This window comes from Sebastes umbrosus, chromosome 1 (assembly GCF_015220745.1).
Source record: "Sebastes umbrosus isolate fSebUmb1 chromosome 1, fSebUmb1.pri, whole genome shotgun sequence".
NCBI classification, from domain to species: Eukaryota; Metazoa; Chordata; class Actinopteri; order Perciformes; family Sebastidae; genus Sebastes; species Sebastes umbrosus.
Window position 1 is genome coordinate 21,579,955 of NC_051269.1, and position 27,577 is coordinate 21,607,531.

The 27,577-nt window shown below is 43.1% G+C and overlaps 3 protein-coding genes across 8 annotated transcripts; all 3 read right to left on the minus strand.

Annotated features, from left to right (window-relative positions):
- Window positions 1-996: 996 nt before the first annotated feature.
- On the minus strand, window positions 997-1,823 carry LOC119480307 (hydroxyacyl-thioester dehydratase type 2, mitochondrial-like). Its single transcript, XM_037756488.1, has one exon. It carries the CDS (start codon window positions 1,793-1,795, stop codon window positions 1,304-1,306), a length of 492 nt encoding a protein of 163 aa, XP_037612416.1. The 5' UTR covers window positions 1,796-1,823; the 3' UTR covers window positions 997-1,303.
- Window positions 1,717-7,306, minus strand: rpp14 (ribonuclease P/MRP 14 subunit). 5 transcript variants are annotated; one of them, XM_037756873.1, is made up of 6 exons: window positions 6,991-7,306; window positions 5,468-5,627; window positions 4,357-4,441; window positions 3,602-3,678; window positions 3,438-3,516; window positions 1,717-1,848 (listed from the first exon to the last, which is right to left on the minus strand). In XM_037756873.1, the coding sequence occupies exons 2-6, from the start codon at window positions 5,557-5,559 to the stop codon at window positions 1,792-1,794; spliced, it is 390 nt and encodes a 129-aa protein (XP_037612801.1). In that variant the 5' UTR covers window positions 5,560-5,627; window positions 6,991-7,306; the 3' UTR covers window positions 1,717-1,791. The 5 variants fall into 5 exon arrangements, with proteins under 5 accessions (XP_037612801.1, XP_037612639.1, XP_037612728.1 ...); XM_037756711.1 differs by having other exon boundaries at window positions 6,986-7,304; XM_037756800.1 differs by having other exon boundaries at window positions 6,944-7,066.
- A 1,764-nt stretch (window positions 7,307-9,070) lies between these two features.
- Window positions 9,071-27,247, minus strand: LOC119479782 (monoacylglycerol lipase ABHD6-like). 2 transcript variants are annotated; one of them, XM_037755769.1, is made up of 9 exons: window positions 27,095-27,247; window positions 24,664-24,791; window positions 22,561-22,720; window positions 22,160-22,273; window positions 21,668-21,800; window positions 21,368-21,525; window positions 21,071-21,125; window positions 20,564-20,664; window positions 9,071-9,725 (listed from the first exon to the last, which is right to left on the minus strand). In XM_037755769.1, the coding sequence occupies exons 2-9, from the start codon at window positions 24,768-24,770 to the stop codon at window positions 9,546-9,548; spliced, it is 1,008 nt and encodes a 335-aa protein (XP_037611697.1). In that variant the 5' UTR covers window positions 24,771-24,791; window positions 27,095-27,247; the 3' UTR covers window positions 9,071-9,545. The 2 variants fall into 2 exon arrangements, with proteins under 2 accessions (XP_037611697.1, XP_037611763.1); XM_037755835.1 differs by having other exon boundaries at window positions 27,117-27,226.
- Window positions 27,248-27,577: the final 330 nt, after the last annotated feature.

Genomic DNA, 27,577 nt, shown 5'->3' on the forward strand with positions numbered 1-27,577 from the left:
ATTTTCTTGGGCGCTACCCACATAATCAGCTGTGCTGCTCATCCCACAAATGCATGATCCTTACAAGTCGGACATCATTGTGAAGGTAAATAAACAGGCTTTCCAACGATGTAAAATACAATGACCATTAGCATTGATACAACAGAGAAATAATCCACCAAACACAAGTTTCCGAACCTTTTTTCCCCAGTTTATATATATATATATATTTATTTTTTTCTGTAAAATGAGAAAGTTTGTGACCCGGCTGCCATGTTGAGATCAGTTGAGGGAAATACCAGGCACCGCCCACCAGCCGGAGCAAACTTTCTCATTTTACAGCTAAACAGTACACTACAAGATGTTTCTGACAACATTTGAGGAGAGAGATAGGCATTACAGTAGCAGAATATTGATTCATATTAGATCAGCGCTGCCTAGTTTGATTGTTTGATCGGAGTTCTCAAGTGATTGACAGCCGCCTCCGTTGACTGAACAGCCAATAGGAATGCTCTCTCTGAAATGACCTGTGATCGGTTAAAGTCTCCCGTCATGGGCTAGATTTTCTAAAGCCTGAAAACAGAGCCATGAGGAGGTGCAGAAGTTTAGGTTTCTCTCAGAACACTTGAACTACAATATGCTGAAAGGTTATTGTGGAATTTTTGCCCAATGATGCCAAAAACATTCTGCCTACTGCCACTTTAAATGTGTTGGACTCAGGGTGGCCAACCAAAAGAGTCCACATACTGATTAACACCCCTTCAAGTAGAAGAAATAAGATGAGACCAAGTCATCAGTGAAACCACCTGTTGAGGTGATCGGTTGGACAGAAGACCAGCAGACTATTGGATGGTTGGACATCCCTGTAGACGGTTGTAAATTAAAAACTGCACCACAGCAAGAAGGCAGCCAGGGGAAAACAGGTAGAGACAATGACAGTGATTTGAACTCTGCTGAACTTTCTGTGACAATACGTGAATGGATTTGATAAATTTAAATATAACTGCTAATAAAAAAATTTAGAATTTTTATTCTACACATTAAACAAAATACGGAGCAGATTTGACAAATTAAACAATAAATCATTGAGTGACTGACGTGTCTCTCTGGTAGCTGCTCTGTCCGAACACACTTCTCGTGTCCGGCATTCAGGTAAATGATCAATAAACAACTAAAATTACAGCATAAAGCAAATTCCATTTTGTAGAGAGATGCTGAGCTGCATTGTGTGTGCTGCAGCGGCCAATTTTTAATCATTGCAACTGTACATCAGGGTGCTGTGACGTCTGGCCTCTGATCTCATCCCCTCCTCCTCCTCCTCCTCTCACTCCTTCTTCTGCTGCTCCTCGGGCATCATCACCATCACCTCCCCTTCCATCACCACCTTGTCCTTGACGGAGCACGTCACGGCGATGAAGGCGAACGACATCTTGATCTTGCGGACCTCGGCTTCGGCCAGCACCTCCTCGCCGATGTAGAGGGGCGCCGGGAAGCGGATCTCCTGGTACAGGAAGACGCATCCGCGGCCGGGCATCCTGGTGCCGAGCACGGCCGAGATCAGGCCATTGATGAGGACGCCGTGAACGATGGGCGCCTCGAAGGAGGTGGTGCTGGCGTAGGCCGGGTCCAAGTGGAGGGGGTTGTTGTCGCCCGTCAGCTCGGCGAACAGCTCCACGTCGCGGGTGGAGAACGCTTTGGTGAGGGAGGCTCGTTGGCCAACGTGGAGCCGCCGGCAGAAGGGAGGAGAGAGGCACAGCCGCGGTTTATTAAAGATACTGCTCCACATGAAACTCATCCTGAAGGTTCCCCCTCTCATACCAGCTGCAGCTCTCGACTGTTTGCTGTCAACGCAAGCAGGTACGGAGACACCTGAAGATGACACAAGAGAAAGAAGGACAGTCTTTATTGTCTCAGAGGGAGATTTGTTTTCACAGCTTGTTCATACTTCACACAGAAACATACAGATAAACACAATACATTGTAGGGGTGGGGAAAAAAATCGGTTCACCTATGTATAGCCATATGTTTTTACGATTGTTTTCCGATTTTTTTAATGCCAGAATAGATATATTTGCTTCACTTGAGTCTATGCAGAGGTAGAAGGAAGTCACTGCTTTTTGTTGTAGTCTGTGTAACGTGATGTCATATCCGTTCTGTGTCCTTCATCCAAAACAAAGCTGCAGCGAGCCGAAACAAGAGTTTTAGAAGTAGAAAACGGTGGAGGGTCCATGTGGATACAACTTGCACCCTCACTTTTTAAATCCAAAATGGTAAACACTACTCATACAGAAAAGTATGGAAACACTTTGGGTTTCACACGTTGCCAGATGATTTTTGGGTTGCTGAAAAAAAAAAAAAAAATCCTGACAATGACTGATATATTTGACTTCGGGACATCTCTGACTACATACATGCTGAAAATCAAACATTACTGTATTAATGTAGATGTACCTAGAAGTGTATAATTCAACTTTTCCCATGGTCTTGTGTTAAAAAAGTTAACAACGATAGCAATAAATCGTAATCTCAAATCGTTATACTTAAAAATCCTAATATATATGTATCGAATCGGCACCCAAGTATCGTGATGGTATCGAGTCGGGAGATAGGTGTATCATCCCAGCCCTAATATATTAAATATACATTTGGTCACAAGTCCTTGGTTACAAAGTCCTTCCCATGTACGACTGCTTGTTATTACAAGACAACACCTGAGCTCCATTCACAAAAAAAATATATAAGTTGAAAGCTCGGAAAAAAAGATTTTTGTCTCTAGAATATGATAGTTAAAGTAGGAAAAGGAGAATAAAAATACAATGTTCTCAACTCTATGATTCACATGCTGAGATACCAGTTTAATAGATACACCTGTAAAATCTAATGCAACCTAATTCAACAGCTCCACACCTTAGTGTAGTTTATAAAGTTTATTTATTGGCGATGGGTCAGAAGAAGGTGCTGATTCAGTTCTGTGATCATTTTTAAGACTGAATTACAGTGAAAGGTTTTATAATATTCTGTCCACCCTCATTTACATACACAGTGAAGTACCCGTTCGGAGCGTGTGCCCGTCCAGAACTGATTGCTTGTGATTGCTTGTGCCTCAGAAGTGCAGCTCGCAGCATTATCGAGAATCGCGATATGACTGCTTGCACCCGCCAAGTGTGAAGTTGATTGGATGAACAGTTCTTGAGATATGCGAAGGACATACATACATACAGGACGTACATACATAGTACACAGACAGACATTCCTTCCTTTATAATTAGATGCTGCTGCTACAGCGCCACCTATTGGCCAATAGTTTATCCTAGTTCCAGGATGAGTCTTTCAAAAGACAGAAGCCTCTGAACTGAGACACAGATGTCAGACTGAGTCAGACTTTAACTGTCCCTCAGCAGCTGCTACACAACATAAAGATCATTTTTGGACACAGAGCTGAAGTGAAGTCTCCTGACCTGCAGCACTCTGAAGGCACAGGCCTGGTTTTGGTAGGAGCCCAGCAGAGTCAGGGAGCTCCACAGCTTCACCAATCCCCTGAAAACACACACAAACACACACATATTTATTTAAAAAAAACATCTAGTGTAGGAGGAGTGAATCCTGCTGCTGCTGAACTCACTTGCTGTAAACACGCAGAAGAGCAGTGAGGGTGTCTTCATCGTACTTCAACAGGTCAAAGGTCAGCGCTGCTCCCACCTGAAACACACACATACAAATGCAGTGATGGAATGTAACATTTTTGAGTGTTTGAGACTCTTCTGGGCGTCAGCAAACAGCCTTTGGGCCCGACGTGGGGGTGTAAAACCCAGCCAATAACAGCGCGCAGAGTGCGCAGCCCATTTCGGTCGTTGAATATCGCCGCTTTGTGCTTTAGAACGTAACCACCGCGAAGCAATCAGAAAATAAAGTTTTAGTTCTCTGATTCACTGTTTTATTCTCACCAACGCCGCTCCCTCTCTTCATTCACTCTATAGCTCGCTTGACCACCGCTGCTCTCTCTCCCTTGCTCGCTTGTTGAGCCGTGGGGGCGGGGGATTCCGTTTTTTGATGAATCGTTTTTTCTATAAAATGTTAAAAAATAGTCCAAGGTGATGTGCAAAGTGATGCCACCAAGTTTCTTGTTAGTCAGTTTACTATCACACGAGACAATGAGAATCTGGAAAACCTCACAGCTGGAAGAAAAGAATATCTAGTGTTTTTAACTTGAACCATCAATTCATCGATTGACAGAATAATTGTTGATTAATTTTCTGTTAATTTCAGAACAAATATAACATTTTCTGGAGGCTTCCATTCAAGGGTCCCTCACAGTGTCAGAGCAGATCCCACTGTGGGAATCGAACCGCCGACACCCGGCCGTGTTAATGATCTCACCTCTCCATACAGGCTCTTCAGACCTGTGATGATGAACTGCTTCAGTTCAACTGCACTTAGTCTGGTAGACTCATCCTCCAGCACGCTAAACACACACAGAAATATCATGTGGGATGAACGTACAGGTATAGTAGTCACTGACAGACATGTACAAATATTATGGATAAATACCAATTTATATTATTATTTTTTTAGATATAACACCTACAATATCTAGGGCTGACCCGAATGCTTTAAAGCTTCGACTGTTGCCATGGTAATCAATCTCCAAAGCAGTACTTGAATGCTTTTTTTCTCTTTTTCTTTTATGTATATAAGTATGTATTAATAATTAGGGCTGTCAATCGATTAAAATATTTAATCGTGATTAATCGCATGACTGTTCATAGTTAATTGTGATTAATTGCGAATTAATCACACATTTTTTATCTGTTCAAAATGTACCTTAAAAATGGAGATTTGTCAAGTATTTAATACTCTTATCAACATGGGAGTGGACAAATATGCTGCTTTATGCAAATGTATGTATATATTATTATTAATAATAATATTATTCAGCCTCCTTCACGACAAGCTAGTATGACACGGATTCCTTAGGTTTTATAGTTTCATATGATACCAGGATCTTCACTCTAGCTGTAAAACTGAGCCTGCTACAACCTAAATATAGCAAGTTGTGTAAATGCGTAAAAGAAATTAGTGGCGTTAAAATGAATTTGCGTTAACGCGTTATTATGGCATTAACTTTGACAGCCCTAATAATAATGTATAAATCCCAAAATAGCTCATGAAATAAGGAATAATCCCACAACATTATTCATATTCAATATTAATAATTATTAGTTATGCTCAGACAGATATTGCCGTTTGTTGTGTGTAGAGGTGCATGCGTGCACAGTAGTGTGGCAGCGGCACCGTCCTGAAGCTTCGAATAGATTTGAATATTTCTTACTGAAGCTTCACAGCCCAAAAAATGGTATTCGGGACAGCCCTAAATAATATCCATATGAAAACATCTTTATGTGATTCTATGGAGTGACAAGTAAAAAGAAAACAATATATTACCATTAATAAACAAAGCATTTAAAAAAAACTTGTTCCAGTGACTTACAGGCAGACCTTCATGTAGTGGTACGGCGAGGCGTTCTTCAACACGACCCGTTGGTAAACTGCAGGTCCGTCCTGTTCGTCGGCGTGGCTCATTCTATTAAAGCATCAGTGACTCAGACTCCAACAGGTGAAGAGCAGCAGGTCGATCACCTGACTTCAGACTAAACACAAACCACTGAGGGTTAAACAGACATCAGCTAAGCTCGACATGACTTTAAACCACCCAAGTCTGTTCGTCAGGTCTGTATTTGTATCCAGCAGCAGGACTGTGTGTGTTTCATGGTTCAGACGAGTCAAACGTGACGGTGAGTCTGTTGTTATGAGGTTGAGGCTCATTTCAGAATAATAAATATTATATTATTGGATTACGATTATTGACGGATTAAAGCAGCAGTGGGTAAAATTGGACCAAATATGATTAAAAATATACCTAATGGCATCTGCAAGATTTCACAGACCGGAGGAAAACAACCAATCTGGAGCTGGAGCCTTGCCGTCTCTGAGCAGCTGTCAATCACTCGCGAACTCCGATCAAACAGTCAAACTAGGCAGCGCTGATCAAATATGAATCAATATTCTGTTACGTTAATGCCTATTTCTCTCCTCAAATGTTTTTAGAAACATCTTCTAGTGTACTGTTTAGCTGTTAAAATGAGAAAGTTTGTGACCTGGCAGTCATGTTGAGATCAGTTGAGGAAATACCAAACACCACCCACCATCCGGAGCAAACTCTCTCATTTTACAGCTAAACAGTGCACTACAAGATGTCAAGGGGCACAGTCAAATAGAAACTGCTGTGGGTTGCTGAGTGCTGTTGTTGAAATTGTTGTGTGTTGTTGTGGGTTTTTTGATTTTTGTTCTTCTTCTTTGAGGTATTTATTTATTTTGACTTATCTTTTATTTTCTTTGTTTTCTTTGTTAGATATGTGCAATGCATGAAATGTCATGTCTCTCTTTCTTTGAAATTCTGACTAAACATTTCATTGAATCTTTTAATTATTAATATTGTTAGTCTGTTTAGTATGTGTATATACGCCTATATGTAAAATTCAATAAAAATATTGTTTAAAAAAAACAAAAAAACAAAGGAGTAAATTAAAAAAATTAAAAGTTGCAATTTGTTTGTTTTGACACACATAAAAGAATAAACTTATCTAACAATATAGTCAGCTAACCACCAGGTTAACATACATCTAACAACTTGCTCTCACAGTCAGCGGTTAAACATCTAAAATACCAACGTTACCCTTTAAAATTACAGTCTTGACTCGTCTGACAGACTAACCTTTCATGGTGAAAATGTCAAATAACATTAACTAACATGTCTAACAGAAGCTGTAGCTACAGCTAGCTAACAGGAGGTCAAACAGTAGCTAGGTCAGCTGAACTGACTACCTGAAGCTTCACCAGCTCGTAGCTGCAACACTGACAGATACAAACATAGCAGTACAATAGTAGATGAAATGATATTTGTTACTGTTGAAATATTCCCCGAAAAATGGAGTTTTCCAGGATTTACCTCACCAACTACACCAGCACTGAGTGATAACAGCGTGTTGTTGTGAACCTCCAAGCGACCATGCTAGTGATGTGTCGTGGCGAACGAGCCGCCTCAAAGAGCCGGCTCTTTTAAGTGAACGATCAAGGTACGTGTCCACAGGGGCGTTTTTTATCGCGAGGGGACGCGACGCTTCCCAACATTGGACGCTTGGTGGGCGGTCACTAGACACAGGCTGTTCCCACCTGATTGGACGAACACTTTCCCTCCGTTGGCTGCTGCTCCCAGCTTTCAAACAGGAAACAGTATGGAGGCTCGTTTGGAAACTTTCTTCTCTTATTTCACGAAAATAGTTCACCGAAATGTGTTTCTGAGAACATTTGAGGCGAGAAATAAGCTGCGCAGTTGCTAAATCTGTCTTTATTTTGGATCGACAACGTTTATTTTAAAAGATTCTCTGGAGTTTTGAGACGGGGGCAAGTCGCGTCGGACGCCCGTGATTTGCATAAAGTAGACTAGCACTCAACTTTATGCAAATGAGGAGCGGGCGTCATGATGCTTCGTTTCTTAAATCAGCCACGCTACCAGAATGCATTGCACGGCTGCTTACATAGACAATGAATGGGGAGCGTGGAAAGGACGGAGCCTGTGGACATGTACCATAAGAGCCGGCTCCCGTCTGAGAGCCGTTTTTTTTTTCTTTACTTAATTCAAGGCAGAATGATAGGACGATCTTCTCCGCACTACGGGCACTCCATGCACTGACTGTGACTGAATGATGTGTTAATGATGTCCGTGGGACCAATCAGGTGATGACAGACAAGGATCATACCATCAAGCAGCGAGGGGCGGGGCGCTGCGGGTCTACAGGTACAGAGCAGGAGGGAGAGGAGGAGAGAAAAAGAGAGAGGAGTGCGGTGAGCGAAAAGCAGACAATATGAGTGACAGTCGGAAATGAAGCAGCATGTCAAATTATAGTATTCTGAAAATTATAGGGTTTAGTGTAATTATATTGAATAATTGAAGTGATATATGTGCACACATACTAATCATAGTTCAAAACAGCGCTAAATTTGGCTGAATTATAAAAGGTAGAAGTGGTAAAACGAAGAGCCGTTTGGGAGCCGAAAGAGCCGGCTCTTTTCTTGGTGAGCTGAGCCAAATGATGTGGCTCACTAAAAAGAGCCGTAATTCCCATCACTACTGCCAACCGGAACCAGCGCATGCGCAGTCAGCACAGCCGGATATGTCAAAGAGGTGTGAAATAGTGTGAGGCATCACTCTGTCACAACATCCAGCGTCCAGGAATCACAAACCAAGGTAAGAAGCTGCTTCTTCTTCTTCTTCTTCTTCTTCTTCTTCTCCTTCTTCTTCTTCTTCTTCTTCTTCTTCTTCTTCTTCTTCTTCTATTATTATTATTATTAATAATAATAATAATAAAATAATAATAATAATAATTAAATCTTCTCCATTATTCCTGTTGCCCTTAAGTAATTAATTAGAAGATTGTGTACTTTCTTAGATGTCTTTCCTAGCAGATTCCCCATTGTAATATTTCCATCATCTACTCCTGATAGCAATCAATCAATCAATCAATACTTTTATTGCCATGTCAACCCACAGTTGATTGGAATTTTTTTCGGTGCAGTTCTCATTAAAAACAGACAAAAGACAAAAGTACAAACATATAACAAAATCACTTTATTTATTAAACTTGATTCATCTATATACGGTACAGTTTTCATTCTGAATTTCAATCTGAATGTGTTTTTATGAGGTTAAAGGGACTGTTTGAAACTTCTTACACGTATAAATCATTGCGGGTTGGTGTCCCATGCGCGCTCTTCAGACCAGACTCCAACACAAACTACACGGAAGCACCAAAACCGGGGCTCCGCAGCGAGAAACGTTATCGTCTCTGACCGGGTGCCGGTATCCCCCCTGTTCCTTCTGACCACGGTCAGGAGGCAGAGGCTGGAAAAGCCAACATCAGCAGTGATTCATGGAGAGACCTTCGTCTGGTCAGCTAACATTACTGCCAAGCAGGTGAAATATAGAGTGATATTGTGGTTTTAGCTGACGCGTGTCGCCTCACTGTTTTGAGCGATGCTCATTCATGTCTATGTAGAGCGAGCACAAGCGCGAGCCCGACGCTGACTTTCGTTGACTTAACGGCCACAGGTGACGCTGTTAACAAGCATTTCTGATTCTTACAAACAGTCCCTTTAAATATGCAGTCGGTTCACAGCAGGAGACTTCACACACAAACGACTGACATTCACATGAAACTGAAATATAGTTTTTCTGAATGTGCAAAATCCCAGTGTTTTCTCATCAAAAACAGAGACTACGGCCTCCTGTGCTGGTGTTGTGTGTACAAAAACTTCAGGAATATTTGACTCTCTGTCCAGTGCATTTTGTTTGTGCATTTAATTTTCACAGATGTAAACGCTGTCGAAGAAAACTCTTATATCATACTTTAAAAGAGTTTCATCACAAAATATCAATACCACTTAATCATAACCTTCATTCTCCTCACTTTCATCATCCATAGTGAGGTCATATGATTCAAACGTTTTCTTCAGGAAAGTTTCTTAGTGTTTTCACCGTTGACTTCCTGCGCAGACAGGAAGTCCATGATGAGCTTGGCGACTTTCCTGGGCCGGTCCAATACCACAGAGTGACCACAGTTGTCCAACAGCGCCACCTGGCAGTTTGGCAGCGACTCCTGCAGCACTGCTGCCCCCGACACGTCCAACACCTGAGGAAGGAGGCAGGTTTATTAGCAGCCCGTCATGTTTGTGGATTTTGGCGACACCTTTGGTGATCAGCAGACATTGCTATCGATTTGTTATATTCATTTTCTATTAGCTACGCTAGCAGCACGGCTATGCGGATAGCGGACGCTTGATCAGTTGGTTGACTGAAAAATAAAAATGTTACAACAACATTTTGTACAGATATTCATGCTCCCCAGAGGACAAATCCTGATGATCACCGTGAGGTTCATATTTGTGGATTTGATTGAAATGTGTCAACAACTATTAGACGGATTACCATGAAATTTGGTTCAGACATTCACGTTCCCCTCGGGATGAACTGCAATCACTCTGGTGATCCTTTTATTTTCCATTCCATAATCATCTTAATTTGACCAATACTTTCATTCATGACCCAATACCTGCAAAACTAATGCAGAAAATCCTCCTTCCTGCCCAGGCATAGGGGGGCGAGACTAAGTCTCAATCTCTCAGGCCACACCTGAACTGATAAAAGGCCTCAATCAGGCCCTGCACAGTCTCTCCTTTTAGCCCCGTTTCCACCGCAGGAACTTTCCCATGGAACTAAGAACCTTTTGAGGAACTCCGTGCGTTTCGACCGCAGCGACCAGGGTCTAAATTAAGTTAGTCTAAATTTTCCAGGTGCCTTTTACTGATCGTGGGGTAGTACTTTCTGAAAGTACAGGAACTTTTGGGTGGAGTTTGCATGGAGGACTATTGCTGATTGGTAAAACACACACACACAGCACTGCTGTTTCAACAGCTTCAACTTGTGTACCGATTCATTCATAAACAAGGAAGTACTCTAGTATTGAGTTAGGACCATTTTAGGACGAGGGGAGAACATTTTTCTTTGTTTGATAACATTGAAAGTAAAGTTAGGCTCTGCTGTCGAAAAAGTTTCTCATAGTCCTTTGAGTCAGAGGCTGCGGCATTGGGTATGGATCAGGAGAGCAGCATGATGATTACATGCCAAACCTCCCCACCAAGAACATGTTCAGAGTCTGGAATCCAGGCACCTGCTCCACTCCAGCAAACGCCGCCTCCACTCCAGGTGCCTCCAGCATCTCCTCCACTCCAGGTGCTTCAAGCATCTCCTCCACTCCAGCAAACGCCGCCTCCACTCCAGGTGCCTCCATCATCTCATCCACATTTATTATGCACGACATATTGCATTGGCCTATGCTCACGACCCACAGCCTTATACTAAGTCCTTAGCTGCTCTAGACCTACAGTATGGGCAGCCCCACCTTTTAGCCTTGAAAAAGATAACCACTATACTAAATCTCCCTCAATTTCTACCTGGTGTTTCTAAAGCTTTTCACAACATTACAGGTAGAGTCCAATCTCTAGTAGGAATGCTGCAGGCTATGGGGCAAAGTGAGGGAGCAGCTGAACTTGCCTGTTCCTCTCATGTACAACATCTCCTTGGTAAGCTGCCGGCTAACTCAGGAGCCAACTTCATACGTTATACCTACTCAGCCCGGCCAGGAACCTACTAGACCCTGGTGGACTTTGCTACATGCCTCCAGAATGCCAGTCAGTGGCCGTTGTTGGATTTATTATGTACAAAAGTGCTTACAATGACCTACAATAACCTGATTGTTGGATTTGTTGTGTGTGAAGTGTTTGCGAGAACAGGGAGGATGGCATGCTCTGTTCTTTTTGCAAGGTCAAGGAGAGAAAGGAGTCAGAAGGAGAAACAAAGAAGAAGATATGCAGCAAAAATATCACGTGTCATAAGCTCATGAATATTACTATTGTGTAAACCATGAATAGGCTGGATCAGGGATAGCTCGGGGTTCAGACTTCACGAACTGACCCATGCACTGTATGTTGTCAGGGACATGTAGGTTGGATCCAGATATCTGTAAACTCTTTTATTTTACTTATGCAACATTAATTGTTCGGAATAAATTGTATTATTATGCTTTAACCCGTCTGTTTGGAAATTCTCTTTGTCACACAAGATTAACCAGCACGTAACTGGGCCTTGACCTCTCGGAGGTAGAAGGCCAGTTCCTTCAATTGGTGACCCCGACGTGATCTTCGGCATTGAGAAGCGTGTCCAAAGGACGGACAGACCGGCGAGAGAGAGAAAGGGATCCCTGAAATCTTAAAGGTGAGCAGAACCTGTTTTATCGAACTCTGCATATTGGCTTACTCTAAATTATCTCTCTTGTTGTGCTGAATCTCCTTTGTAATGATAAATGTTGCAGAAGTAAAGACTTCCTTTTTAAATTTAGGGGAGCAAGCTGCCCTTTTGGTAAAGACTAAGAGGAGGAAAGCTGCCCTTTTTAAATTTAGGGGAGCAAGCTGCCCTTTTGGTAAAGACTAAGAGGAGGAAAGCTGCCCTTTTTAAATTTAGGGGAGAAAGCTGCCCTTTTGGTAAAGACTAAGAGGAGGAAAGCTGCCCTTTTTAAATTTAGGGGAGAAAGCTGCCCTTTTGGTAAAGACTAAGAGGAGGAAAGCTGCCCTTTTTAAATTTAGGGGAGAAAGCTGCCCTTTTGGTAAAGACTAAGAGGAGGAAAGCTGCCCTTTTTAAATTTAGGGGAGAAAGCTGCCCTTTTGGTAAAGACTAAGAGGAGGAAAGCTGCCCTTTTGAAATTTAGGGGAGCAAGCTGCCCTTTTGGTAAAGACTAAGAGGAGGAAAGCTGCCCTTTTAGTAATAAAAACTGTATGAGTGTACATTAATAACTAGTATTCAGAGGAAAATTAAAACTTACTGTTGATACTGGGCCAACATCGCTGGAACATCAAAGTGTCCAGTAGAAGCTTATGTTGGTAGGATCACAGTGAGGGGCATAGCGACCCATTTACTCTGAATCTAGTTACTGTCATAAACTGAATAAACCTGTGTGAAATAGTACTGGACAGAATGGACGGAGAATTTGACAAAGACTGTGAGGAACGGGGTGGCTGTGGGCCTCCCCGTTTATCATTTGGACAGCAGTGGGTTAAAGTCAGGACCAACGTAATCTGTACATTTGATCCCAAGACTAGAAATAAAGAGACTCAAGACCTAGATGAGTGGTATAACATGACAGTGAAGGAAGGGCATTTTCCAGCCACGGGAAGTGAAGCCAAATTCATGCCAGTGATGAGAGCATTAATACAGGTGGTTCATAGAAAGCTGCTGCAAGCAAGACAAGACAAAGAAAAGGGACATATGTTTGTAAGGAGGAAATTGAGGAAGAAAGAAGACGAGTTGGCAAGTAAATTGGTAAAATATAATGTGATACAGATGGCTGCACTATCAGCCTTAGGCAGCCAGACGAAAGCCACCCACGCAAAAACCGCTGAAGCAAAACCACTAGTGAAACCCTCACCCAGTCCTAGCGCACCCCCACCACCAAACCCACATACTAGCCAGCCGCCACATTACATGTCCCTCCATCAGCAGTACCCACCTGGCCCACATCCCAACCCCCCTCCTTATCCTCCTCCTACCCCTAGTCCGGTACCAACCCCACAGGACAGTGATTATACAAACGAAGTTATGGCACCATTGTTTCAAGTGTTAGGTGGTACTTTGGAACTAGAAGAGGAAATAGAAAAAGAACGAGGAGCAGGTTCAGCCTCAGAGGCGGGTAGTATGTCTGATGTAACCAGAGAAATAGACAGGCTAAGGGAAGAACTGAGAGATCAGGCTGAACAATACAGGTTAGGACAAGCCATGTTACCACCAGACTTGCGTAATGGAGGCGTAAGAGGGAGAGCTCAATCTACCCCCAAACCCCACACAGAGAGTCCGGACATAGGTGATTGGATGCAGAGAACTGAGAGAGACACAGAGAGATCCCGTGCAGAATATCATGATGTCCACACTAGTGGAGAGGTAGATGAGGACGCTGATGACGAGGCTAGTAGAGCAGTAGAGGAGGGTGATGATGATGAAGACGAAAACATTCCTATCACTATAGAGGGAACCATGAGAACGCACTCCAAAAGAGGGATACATAGGAGACGGGAGGGTGGGGACGAAGAGGCGAGACCATATATACCCCCCAAAACTAGGTCACATAAAGTTTATGGAAAGTACGAAGACAAAGGTGACAAACAGAGGAGTCAGTGCGTTGGCATGTTTCCAACTATCCGGGGGTGAACACAGATAAAGAATCACAGCAGTCTCTGTTCAGACTAGCTCTGTTAAAACATGCTCCGGAAGGAGTTAAGAGAAAGATACCCAGATGGCTCAAATTTTAACACCAGCTCCAGCCCCGCCACAGAATCCTTATCCACTGCAGGGCCAGTCACAGGCTATGTATGAACCCCAGTATCATGTTCCTTACCAAGCTGCCCCATATCAGCAGCCCCCTTATCATGAAGGTCGGAATACAGGCAGAGGGAGAGGAGGAGGAGGCAGGGGGAGGAGGTATGCCCAACCAAGAGGAGGCAGTTGTAACATCTGCGGAAACCCGGATCACTGGGCACGTGACTGTCCTCAGAAACAACAACAGCAGATGAGAGGGCCTCCACAGCAGTCATATCAGCCAACAATACAGAATCCACCAAACCAACAGCTAGCTCCAATGCAGGCATACAGCGGGTACTCTGCGCAGGGACCTCCACCTGGTCCATATACACCAGGAATGTTCCCATAGGGGTGCCCGACGGAGATGGAGGGCCAGGGGCTGGCAGAGCCCTGTCTCCAGTTGACAGTGAACGGAAAGCGAAGATGGTTCATGGTGGATACGGGAGCACGTTACTCCACCTTAGCTGAACCTATGTGTTCCCTTTCCTCTCACTATGTTTCCGTTTTGGGATTTTCCGGCACTGAACAAAGACTGCCTTTTACTGTTCCCCTTCCTGTCCGGCTTGGGAGACAGGTGATGGAGCACCCCTTTTTGTATGCACCTGATTGTCCACGTGATCTCCTGGGAAGAGATGTTTTGGCAGCACTGGGGGCTTCTGTACATTGTTCACCAGAAGCTGTGATAGTGAGTTTCCCCGGAGGAGAAGAAATGGTGTGCTCCTCCCCCTCCAGTGCTGATCGCATGTGCATGTTGAGTCCTGATACCTCACCTGATGCCCCACCACCCTGTGCAGACATATATTGGGCCCTGCTAGCCGACAGAAACCCTCTGATTGACTTTTACAACATGTGGCAACCATGGATTAGGGCTCTACACCCTTACCTCCCTGTTCCCGATCCTCCCCACTGCACTCTGAATTATGACAGAAATAATGATCTTACGTATCAAGATGAGTTCCAACAGAACCTGTTAGATACAACCTGGGGGATAGGAGTAAGAGATGTTTATATAGCACCAGCAGGAGTAGCAGCCGCAGTAAAACTAACCCCAGCACAAGAACAATGGTATCGCATGTCAGAAGAAGCTGTTCCCCATGTGTCCCTAGCCATAGCTCCAAAACATCAGGCTAAAGACTTAGGCCCCATGGTTAAAGCAGCAGTCGCTCTGACAGACTGGGTTCCCACTTCCCTTTTGGGGGTTTCAATCTCACCATCCTCTAACATATATAGACTCTCCTTTTACAATGCAGTGTCAGGTATTTGCAAACATGAGTTACTAACACGCCACCACGGTAGGGAGATGTTAGATGGTGAAGGAGCCACTTCCATGTTGGCAGCTCTCCCTTCCTCACTGTGGTCTACGGGCCCCTTTGATGTTGGCAGGTACAGCATGGAACCGGTAACTTTCGAGATGAATACTTACTGCCCTATCTGGAGACCTCAGTATAAGCATAAAGTGGAAGCAGCCCAGGGTATCTCCCCTACGATTGAAGGACTGATAAAGGCGGGAGTATTAAGAAAATCTTACTCTCAGTGGAACACTCCCATTTTGCTAGTAATCAAACCCTCCGGCTCATACAGAATGGCTCATGATTTAAGAGCCATCAATGAGCTGGTTTTGACTCCTGTTACACCAGTACCGAACCCCCACTCTGCTCTCTCGATGCTCACCCCAGCCCATACATCTTTCACATGTATAGATTTGGCTAACGCCTTCTTTTGCCTGCCCTTAGCAGATCATTTACAGGACATTTTCTCATTTACATATGAAGGCCAAAGGCTGACATATAATGTGTTACCTCTTGATGGGAAACAATCTGCTCAGGCAGCAGAACTTACGGCTGTAGTTTGTGCTCTGCGGTTAGCGGAAGGGAAGGCAGTGAATATTTTCACAGACTCTGCGTATGTGTGCAATGCAATTCACAGAGATATGTCTGGCTGGGTGCAAGCGGGTTTTAAGACTAGTCAGAATAAACCTATGGCTCATGAGGAGTTGATGAAAGAGTTGTTGGAAGCAATCCAGTTACTACAGAGGGTAGCTGTGATCAAAGTGAAAGGACACAGTCAGGGCACTGACTTAGAGAGTATAGGAAACGAAGCAGCTGATGCAGCTGCTAAAAAGGCGGCAGGGTATTTACCTACTATGATGGTCATGACCACAGCAGATCTCGGTTCTGAGATAACTGATTTCTCCATCATACAAGCTCAGAAATCTGCCACAGCAGCAGAACGAACCATCTGGGAAGATAAGGGAGCTACAGAACAGTTTGATGGTATATGGTATAACGGAGATCAAATAGTTATGCCCCCCTGTTGGATGTCCTCAATATTGACTCAGACTCATGGACTTGACCATAAAAGCCACAAACAGATGTTACGAGATCTCCGCCACTGGTGGATTCCCCGGAAACATGCTACTATAACTGACTTCTTGACTAAGTGTGACGTATGTAGTACATGTAACATCAGACCTACCATCACTCCTAGGGCAGGAAAACATCCTTCTCCCACTGCCCCGGGACAGGAAATCTTTATGGATTTTACAGATATGGGAGTAAGGGCTGGGGGGAAAAGATTCCTCCTAGTAATTGTGGACGCATTTTCACATTGGGTTGAGGCCTACCCTACGGGAAAAGAGGACGCAAAATCAGTCATTAAATGTCTGGTGAATGAGTACATTCCGAAACATGGGTTTCCTAAATTGATCAGGTCAGATAATGGTTCACATTTCAAAAATAAAGACCTGCAATCTGTTGAAAAGGCTCTGGGACTAAAACACAAATTTGGCACTGTGTACCGCCCACAATCGCAGGGAAAAGTTGAACGGGCTAATCAGACCATCAAGCTAAAGCTGCTAAAAATCGTTCGCACAACTAAGCTTCCTTGGACTGAAGCCCTGCCCATTGCACTGATAGGCATCAGAGCCTCGGTCAATCGGTCAAAAGGACTCACACCATTTGAGCTTACGTGTGGCCGACCTTTCCCAGGGCCGTCCCAAAACCCCTCTCCCCTTCCTGACCTCGGTTACAGACCATACTATTTGAAGGCTAATGCTCTTGTGTCAGCTCTCTCCTATACAGGTGACAAACCTGTCACCCCTGTCACAGAGGACGTTCCAGGACCTGACCCCGGACCCCCGGAACACCTTTGGTTGAAGGTGTTAAAGAGGAAGTGGTCGGAGCCACATTGGACAGGCCCACACAAGGTTCTGGCCAGAACTGCAACAGCTGTGCAGCTTGCAGGAAAAGGACTCAACTGGTGGCACCTAACACAGTGCTCCAGCAGCAGGACAGGACCTGAAGCAGAGGAGGCAGCCCCACAAGGAGCCCAGGCTACGTGAAAAGAGGGTCACGTATAATTTTTTATTTTTCATATACTGTATAAACTGTGACTGTGATGAGATACACATAAGGGAAAGAAGGTTACAAGGTCTTGCCTGTATTTACAGTTAAATCAGGCTAACATGGTTGTTTAGGTGGACTCATCTAGGTGGTTTTTGAAAAACATTATATATCACATTGTATTAAAACTTGTTGCTTAGAATAAATGCTAAAATAGATAAAAAGAGAAACCAGGGGTGGGGAGAATCCACCAGAGAGAAATTTCACTTCCTTTCCCAAACCAGTATAAAATAGGACCACCCAGATAAAAGTTTTTCAGTTGCGCGCAGGAAAACAAACTAGAAGCATCATGCAGTACGGCAAACTGCTAGTAGTGTTTGCTGTAGCATTTGTGTTTACCTCTCTTGTCCTCGTTCTTCTGTACAAACTTTCTTAATGTGATTTGTCATGTATTTTAAATATTTTCAGCTATAATGTTTTAATATTATATATATCATATATGTTTAATGTTTTCATTTCATATTACTATCTTAATGCAATCCATCATGTATTTTCGTGTTTTCAGTTACCATTTTAGTTATTCATGATAAAAGGAGGGAATGTGAGAGAAAATACCATGACCCTTGTGTAGAATTTGTGTACTCAGATAAATCTGAATAACCTGGGAAAGCACAGACTGTATTAGTTTAGATACATTACTTATCATCCTCGCCTCTGCACTCTGCTAAAACTAGCTAATCACAAGTAACTCTTTTTGACAATAGACAATGCTTTATTTTCAGAAGCAGGGTGGAAGGAGTGGGCTACAAGGGGGGGAAGGCTAAACCAAGATTATAAAGAATGATGTAATGAGGTAGCTCCCCTAATGAATATAAACTGGCTGACCAAATAGCTGCAGGTTTTGAAAACATACCTATAATAAGTGCTCTGATCCCTATCACTCCTAACAAAAATGTTGACCGCATTAACTACATCCACTATAATGTTCTCCGTTTGACTAATCTAACCCGTGATGCAATTGCCGGACTAGCTGAACAAATGGCTCCTACGTCACTGATGGTGATCCAAAATAGAATGGCATTAGATATGCTGCTGGTAGAGAAAGGCGGTGTATGCTCAATGTTCCAAGACTCATGTTGTATTTTCATCCCTAACAATACAGCGCCGGACGGGACTGTAACTAAGGCGCTAGAGGGGCTCCGGACGCTGTCTGAATCCATGCACGATGACTCAGGTATCAACAGCCCCATTAACGACTGGTTAGACCGTACCTTTGGGAAATGGAAGTCCATGGTGGTATCTCTATTCTCTTCAATCCTTGCTGTGTGTACATGCTTAGTACTATGCGGTTGTTGTTGTATTCCATGCATTCGCCACCTCACTGAGCGTGTGATCATTTCTGCTGTGCAACGAAAGCATCCGGATGCCCCTCCTTCTTATCAGATGGCCATGTTCCAAGCGGAGAGACAGGGTCTCCTGGAAATGGTGGGGGATAGTGAAGATGTTGATCCTGAAGAGGTTGTGTGATGATGCTTATAATTAATACATCTGTACGTAACATTATCTATGCTTATAATAAATATATCTGTATGTAACATTATCTGTAGGTGAACTTAGTTAAGTTCAAAAGAGGGTCTGTTGGATTTATTATGTACAAAAGTGCTTACAATGACCTACAATAACCTGATTGTTGGATTTGTTGTGTGTGAAGTGTTTGCGAGAACAGGGAGGATGGCATGCTCTGTTCTTTTTGCAAGGTCAAGGAGAGAAAGGAGTCAGAAGGAGAAACAAAGAAGAAGATATGCAGCAAAAATATCACGTGTCATAAGCTCATGAATATTACTATTGTGTAAACCATGAATAGGCTGGATCAGGGATAGCTCGGGGTTCAGACTTCACGAACTGACCCATGCACTGTATGTTGTCAGGGACATGTAGGTTGGATCCAGATATCTGTAAACTCTTTTATTTTACTTATGCAACATTAATTGTTCGGAATAAATTGTATTATTATGCTTTAACCCGTCTGTTTGGAAATTCTCTTTGTCACACAAGATTAACCAGCACGTAACTGGGCCTTGACCTCTCGGAGGTAGAAGGCCAGTTCCTTCACCGTTCAAGTCAGACATCTGACTCCTGAAACCTCCATTCAAACCAGGAGGTTAGTGACGAGGTCAGCCCCAACCTCCATTCAAACCAGGAGGTTAGCGCCGAGGTTCGCCCACACAACAGCCACCATACTGCATGGTGCCAGCACCAACCCTTATTTCTCATCCCCTTCAAAAGAAATGGGGACTACACCCAAAGCTTGCCAATACTGCAACTCACCTCCCATCATTCAATAATCAAATGCAAAGAGCAGAAGGATCAGAGGACAGAGAACGTACTAGCTTGAATTAAAGGGGAAAAGAGATGATGTAGGTGTGCAGGACCACAAATGGCAATGAAATGCAATCTGAAAAAGCCATGTCCCCTGGGCATTCTCCACCATGTGAATCAGAGAGAGACATAATCCAAGGTCCTATATCTGAATCCCCAGTAGAACTCTTCCAAAGTCCTTCAAAAGGTGGTCAAATTCATCCTACGGAATAAACACTGTACCTTAGTCCTTCTCCTTCCTTCCTTCTCTTAAGGTGCAGCCTCTTTTTTTGACAGGAGCAGTTAACACTCACCTCATAACTCCGACAAAGCGAGTCTGCTTAGGTCAACCAGGGGCACCAGCATTCCTCCACACCAAGCTAGGTTGGACACTTCAAGGGCCAACCTTTCTCCAGGATTATTCAGATGCCACCCAAGCTCTCTTCACCCTAACTGATACCCCCTATGCAGAACAGAGTCATCAGGTGGAAAAATTATGACAAATAGGTATTCTTCTCTTTAAAATTGAAAAACCGATCACAAGATCCAAACGGGACAAGGAGGCCATGACATTTCTGGAAGCCAAAACCTCCCAAGCCTCAGCCCCAGGTTCCTGGTTACCCATCCAGGCCTCAGCCGAGGTTCTCGGCTACCTGTCCAGGCCAAGCCCCAGCAGCCTGGCTACCCATCCAAGCCCCAGCAGCCTGGCTACCCATCCAAGCCCCAGCAGCCTGGCTACCCATCCAAGCCCCTGCAGCCTGGCTACCCATCCAAGACTATTTACGCAGCCATCAAAAAGAGACACCGCCACAGTGTCAGATGTAGCCATGGTAATGAACCCACAGCTACTGTGATTAATTTATACCTTGTCCTCCGTCCCCCAGATCACCTGGACGGGTGATGTGATCAGATGCAAGCTTTCCTGCAGCAAGTGACGAGACTTCTCCCCGACGATCTCCATGAACACTGAACAACAAACACACACACAATAAATCAAAGGAGCATATTAAAAGCAAATGCAGCAACAATTATTAAAGACATAAACAAGAGAAAAAAATTACGATGCTGTCAATGAAACTTAACACTTTAGCAACACCATTAGCATCCACAAAGTGGTCACTAGACTTCACATGGAGATGTTTGAAATTAAAAGCCTACCAGGAAAGGGGAGGATTATCTCCTCTGAGCTGCTGAAGGGCGTTTAATGTGCCCACCAACTATCTGATAACGTATGGTTTATTAATTAAATGAGTTTAGCATCACGTCAGGATAATGGCTCTGTAATGTGGGAGGAGCAATGGAGTAGGAGAAGAGAGAAGAAGGAGGTCATAGAGGAGGTGAAAGTGTTGGAGATGGATGTGAGCAGACTGACATTCTTTGTAGAAACCATTGTTGGGGATCCTGTTGTCAAGGAGACCCCGCAGGAGCTGGCAACACACACACGCACACGCACACACGCACACACGCACACAGTAGAAACTTATTAGATTTCATTCACAGCTCTGTCAGTTGGAACCTGCTAACTAAAATACTACTATACTCTCCAGGCCCCATAGCTTCATCTCAATAATATACTAACGATAATAACATTTAATATAATATATATTGACACTGTTGTTGTTTGAAGCCTTAAAACTGTCTTCTTAACCTGGATTTAGTAGCTCTTTACCGGTCGGGGGAGGTTGGGAGGATTGTAGCAGCAGAGTTTCAACATGCCCTCCATCTCCTGAGGAGTGTAGGGGATCAGAGGGATCGACTCCACCTGCTGAGTCTTCTGAATCTCTTTCAGACGACTGATGAACTCAGAATCTGTGGGGTAAACCAGACCTAGTGGACAGAGAAGAGGAGGAGGAGGAGGAGGAGGAGGAGAGAGGCATATCTGTCATTCTGCTTCATGAAACAGTCTCAGGTTTGAATCCTAGAGGGAAACGCTGAAACATCACGTAGATCAGATGTCTGCTGAGTTTACCTCCCGGACAGACCAAGGTGATGCTGGACAGGTGAGCTGGGTAATGAGCAGCGTACACTCCAGTAACGCAACCACCCATCGATGTCCCGACCAGGTGGAAAGGTCTTTTGTCCAGACCGATACTCTGAACAAACTGCACAGAGAGAGACAAAGAGAGAGACAAAGAGAAAGACAAAGAGAGAGAGAGAGTGAGAGAGAGACAATGAGAGAGAGAGAGAGAGTGAGAGAGAGTGAGAGAGAGAGAGAGAGAGAGAGAGAGAGAGAGAGAGAGAGAGAGGTGTTATCCATCTGCTCAGTGCTTCTGTGCAGCATCTACAGCTAAAGGGACGGTTGCCAGACAGGTGAGCACAGGGTTGGTTGTGGTCTCTGTGGAAGGGTCTCCGTCTTTGTCTATAAATACAATGGAGTCCGCCACTCTGTTTAGAGTACAGTCTGTTATATTCACCCCACACACGCACGCACGCGCACGCGCGCGCACACACACACACACACCTGGTGGATTCGGCCGACCTGGCCCTGAATGCTGTAGTCCTCAGCACCAGTACGACTCGTCCCCTCGTGTCCCGGCATGTCCAAACACACCACATGCTGGCTTCTGGGGAGATGCTGGAGGAGAAAACAAACACACCCAAGACTCTCTGAAATAAAAGGTGTTCATTCAAAGCAGACTGTGTGCATATTCTTCTTAAAAGGTTTGAGAAAGATACTCATACTCATACTCATACTCATACTCATACTCATACTCATACTCTATGTATAGTATGTATAGTATAGTGTGTATGTATAGTATAGTATGTATGTATACTCATACTCTACTACGTGCACACACTCACATTTCTAAGTGTGTGTATGTGAAAAGAACTTTGTGTGCACCTGTACAGTATGTGTGTTACCTTGACGACAGGCAGCCACATGTCCTTAGAGACGGAGAAGCCATGCAGCAGGAGCAGTGATGGCGTGGCGCCCCCTGGCGTCCCGCGGCTGGAATAACAGAAGCGGTAACTTCCACTTTGAGAGTAGCGGACCACTAAACCCAGCCTGCGACGCAAGTACCTGAAGAGGATTACAGCAGGATCACTAGGAGTTATGTCCGGCTAGCTTAGAGCCCTACCAGTTATAATCAACAATAAGTATACGATCTATAAGATCTTTGACTTTTGTTTAAATTCTGCTTCACATAAGGCTCTACAACATACTGTAGTTGTGTTTTACGAGGCAATGCTTTTGAAATTTCACAGTGCATCTTAAATGAACACTTCTCCTCCAAAATGACCATTTGTATATCAATTACTCACCCTGTGTTAACTTGAATCCACGAGGAAAACCTTACTATTTAAAACACTTCTGTATAAACTGTACTCGCACAGACGAGTAGCGCGCCTGCGCAAACCTTTTTAAATAGTACGATTTTAGCAAAGATGAATATGTTTGGGAAGTAGTGATCATACAACTGTATAAATGAGATTTTAGAGATCATACTGCACGAGCTGTGTTAGTTTGTAAACAAATATTTTGATATAAATTTTCTTTTGTTAAACGCGGCCCCACTTCACCAAGTTCATCCAGGATTTTTCCGTTTTTGGATTCTCTGTTCACCAAGGAGACATGCAAAATAACAAAGTTTTCTTCACAAATTCAAGGTAGCACGGGGTCTGTTCTATGGGACGAGTTGTTGGTATCCCTTAAGTTGCACACCTTAGGCATGCTGCCTAGGCTAAGTAGGGTGATCAAGTGAGTGATGGTATCTTCTGGGTTATGCAGTGGGCGCCCTGTTTCCTCTGATAGGCCCACGACACCTCCAGAGGGTTCTAATAGATTCCCGGCATCCCAGGCTCACCACCTTGATGTCATCGTTCACCTGGGGACCCGCGCTCGAGCACGCACTCTGAACGGCGCCGGGGGTCATTGACTGCTGTTCACTTTACAACAAACTCTTCTTCACGAGTCAACAGGAGTGGATAGTAACCGCAATCTGGGTGTGTTTTTCAGGGGCAGATTTAGTGATTTTGGGGCCCCAGGCAAACACTGTCTTGCGTTATTTTCATCCTCTCTGACTGGGAATGTTGGTATTGGCAGTGGTAGAACACGTAGCCTACTCAAAACCTTTTTCTGAAGTAAAATTGTAAAATCTCATTGAAATCTGGTCAATGCTGCTAACATGGCTAAAAATACATGTTTCTCTGAGAACAGATATTGGTCGAATCCACATTAGGCTAGACTTTCAGAATACCTATTTACCCTCTCATAAAAAGCTTGTGTGAGTCTGTTCATGAAGTTCACGTGTGTGTGTGTGTGTGTGTATGTGTGTGTGTGTGTGTGTGTGTGTGTGTGTGTGAGAGAGAGAGAGTGAAATAGCAACAATAATCTGCCGAACGGCCAACACGTTGTTTTTTTTTACAGCTTAGACAAAGTCCAGTAGGCCAGGTCACACTAACAGTCCTGCTACTTCACAATAAAAGTATATTTTGGAGGCAGTAACATTACAGCACAGCAACAGCCTGTAACACAAAGCTGAACAGTGATATTCTGTCACAACATTGTTATTATTGAAACAAAATAAACCCCACAATGCTGATTTAAATACCTTTATTACACGGCTGTGTTGAATACTCGATTCTGATAGGTCAATCACAGCGTTCTGCGGTCTGTAATTCATGTATAACAGACCGTTGCTATGTATAACAGACCGTTGCTATGGGCGCAGTTCAGATGTCGGACTCTGGCGGACCATTTTTATGTCAAAATATTGATTTCTTCAGTAAGTAACCATGTAATAAGCGGGATAATGTACAGCTAGCGGGTCATTGTTGTGAAAGAAACCCCTTCTGGGCGATGCTGCACCCTGACGCGCAGTCGCTCATCGCCCTGTCTGGGATTGTTTCACAACAATGACCGGCTTGCTGTACAATATCCCTTCCGTAAACATTAACCAACTACCAGTCACTGGTAATAGACCAGTCCAACCAGTTTATGTTTGTGTGTGTTTGTGTGTTTACCAGTTGTAGGCCTTAAGGTAGGCTCCTGGCCAGAGCAGGAAGGAGGTGATGAAAGCGAGGACAGGAAGAACCACAACACCTCCTGATAGCATCATCAGCTCCATCATTTTGTGAAATTAGCTCGTTTGCTGTGCCAGATGAGAAGGTGAATATCAGTTTAATCTCAGTACAGAATCAGCACTTTTATTTATTTTTAGCCTAGTTTAACACAAAGACTGGAAGCAGAGGGAAACAGCTGTCGTCCGTCAGCTCATTGTCTCAGGGGTCCCGAGCAGGTTAATCTAGATCACATATTCCAAAATGTCATAGACTATTAATTTTATTGTCCTGCTAGTCAATTATGGTGCCTTTATGCATCCTTCTAAAATTACAATGGCTAATTCATCACCATTTTTCACAATTTTGTTCTTCTATATATGACAAAAATAGATCATAATTCACAACGCATTTTTTTAGGGTTATTATGGTAAGGATGGCCTCTGAGCGAGGCGAATGGCGTTACCACGGTTTTGCACTCAGCAACTCACGTTACCGCAGTCTTGGAAAAGGAGGAATGAGTGGAGGGGTACTCGGTTGGTTGCAATCTGCAAACACACCACTAGATGCCACCAAAATCTATAATACTGTGCCTTTAACAGAAAACCTGCGTTACAAACAGGAGGTGTGGAGTGTTTCAGCTACCAGACAGGGAGGGACTCGTGCTGCTATCAAGCTGCATTATGAGGAATGTAGGATCCAGTGTTTCTGGACTTTGACCCATACTGAACAGAACTTTCACAGCTCCCCAACATTAAGAAAGTTCAGTACTAAATCACTGGACTACTCCTTTAAGTAGGCTAAGTTTTGGCCAAAGGCCACATGATTCACAATGTTTTAACATTTCACAATAATAGTAGTCTGCTGTGTACAGTATGTAGTTTGATTTTAGAAATACTGCAGGTATGATACAAAATAAAAATGTTGTAAAATTATGGCTTGCTTTAGACATTTTTTTTCCATTTTTGGTATTACACTTCATTTCAGTTATTTTTTATTTTTTGTCTATGTGTACAACTACTGCACAATTTGATAATATGATAAAAATATAAACATATATTTATACACGTAGACTACATATACAAACATAACCCAGAAATGTGGATCTTGAGGTGGGAATAATTTGCCAAATTGCTATAAACTATTTCCAAAGTTAATACTGAACTTTGATTCTTTAAGCAGACACACAAATATCAAACTCAATCCACTGATGAAGACCATGTGACACGGTTAAAAGCTCCAGAAACACAAGACTGTGGTAAATTTTCATAAAAATCTATCAGTATTGAATCTATGAAAGTTGTAAACTATAGCCTACCGCGAGGTAAAGTACACTGTTAAGAATTTCCCAGTAAAATAACAGTAAAGAACTGGCAGCAGGGTTGCCTTTATGTTATTGTAAAATTAACATTATTACACTGTCGCTGAAATTTACAGCTTTGTACTGTTAATGAAAAATACAGTTTTAACTGTTTTTTTTAATTTTATTAATTTCACAGTATTTTACAGTTAATTTACTGTTTAAAGATACATTATATAGCTGTTTTTCACCTTTCTTTTACATTATCTTACTGATTTGTTTTAATGCACTATTTAGGTTGTTTTTTTTACATACATTTTAATAAACATTATTTTTTGCCTAGATTAATAGACTTAGCAGGTTAAAGACATAGGAATAGTCACACTAAATACAATTAAAGGCACTTGTTAGGAAAAAGGCTATAATAGACACTTTTCCCAAAATGTGTGTCTCTAGCTGGCTACAAGCACAGAATACAAATCATAACAACATGTGAGTGAAGAACAATAAAGCTAATTCACTGATTTTCCTGTCATGAACAATGTACAAGCCTCAAATGTGCAGATCAGGTCCCAGAATTAAAAAAAATACTGCATGAAACTGTTACTGATGATACTTTAGACAGCTGATCAGCAGTAAAGGGATGTTTTTTAAGAATGTTCAGTTAAAAAACAGCCTATGAGCCTAATTTAACAGGTTTTCTTTTGTATTAACAATAAAGCAGTGTTTTTAGCAATAACAGGTTAATACTGTTGAAATCCTGCTGTAAATTAACAGCAATTGTTTACAGTGTAGAGGAAGACGGAACTTCACGCTGGTTTCCTGTTAGTTTTAGAATACATTTTACATTTTAAACTGAAGGTTCAAGTAGAGATGAGGCTTAAATCAGCTTTGTGAACCAGCAGATACAAATATTACATTGAAGACACACATGTATCCTGGTTAAGACTCTCTAAGTGTCCTTTGATAACATCACATCTCAAACATGATCACAACATCCGCTACTGTAGGTTATATGAACACACTGACTGAATAACACAGTCTGCTGCTGAAGAGAAGACATATTCATTTTCATTATAGCATGTTTATTATCACCTGTTCAGAAGTAACACTGTACCTGTCCGAGTCCTCTTCGATCTGACACTGCAGGCTGTCCTCCATTCACTGTGCTCCTCCTCTTCCTCCTCCTCCTTTTCCTCCTCCTCCTTTTCCTCTTTCACCCAAATTACACAACAGCCTTTCATCTGCACTTAAAGGGAAAGTGCAATGACTGTCATGTGCATTGCCTCCACATGAGGGCGCCAGCACTATGTCAGGTCATGTTGTGTCTCAACATTGCTTCGCATTTACATGTTACATTTGATTCTCCAGCAGTTCAGGTGGCAACATCTAGTGGTGGAATGGGACTAAGTACATTTACTCAGGTTATGTACCGATAGTTGTATTATCACTCTTTTACATCCACTACTATTGGTTTTGTGTTATTAGTCCTGTATACTTGAATTAGTTATTACAGCTGCTGTGCTATTATTGTGGTTGCTTCTCTCTCTCTCTCTCTCTCTCTGGCTCTCTCTCTCT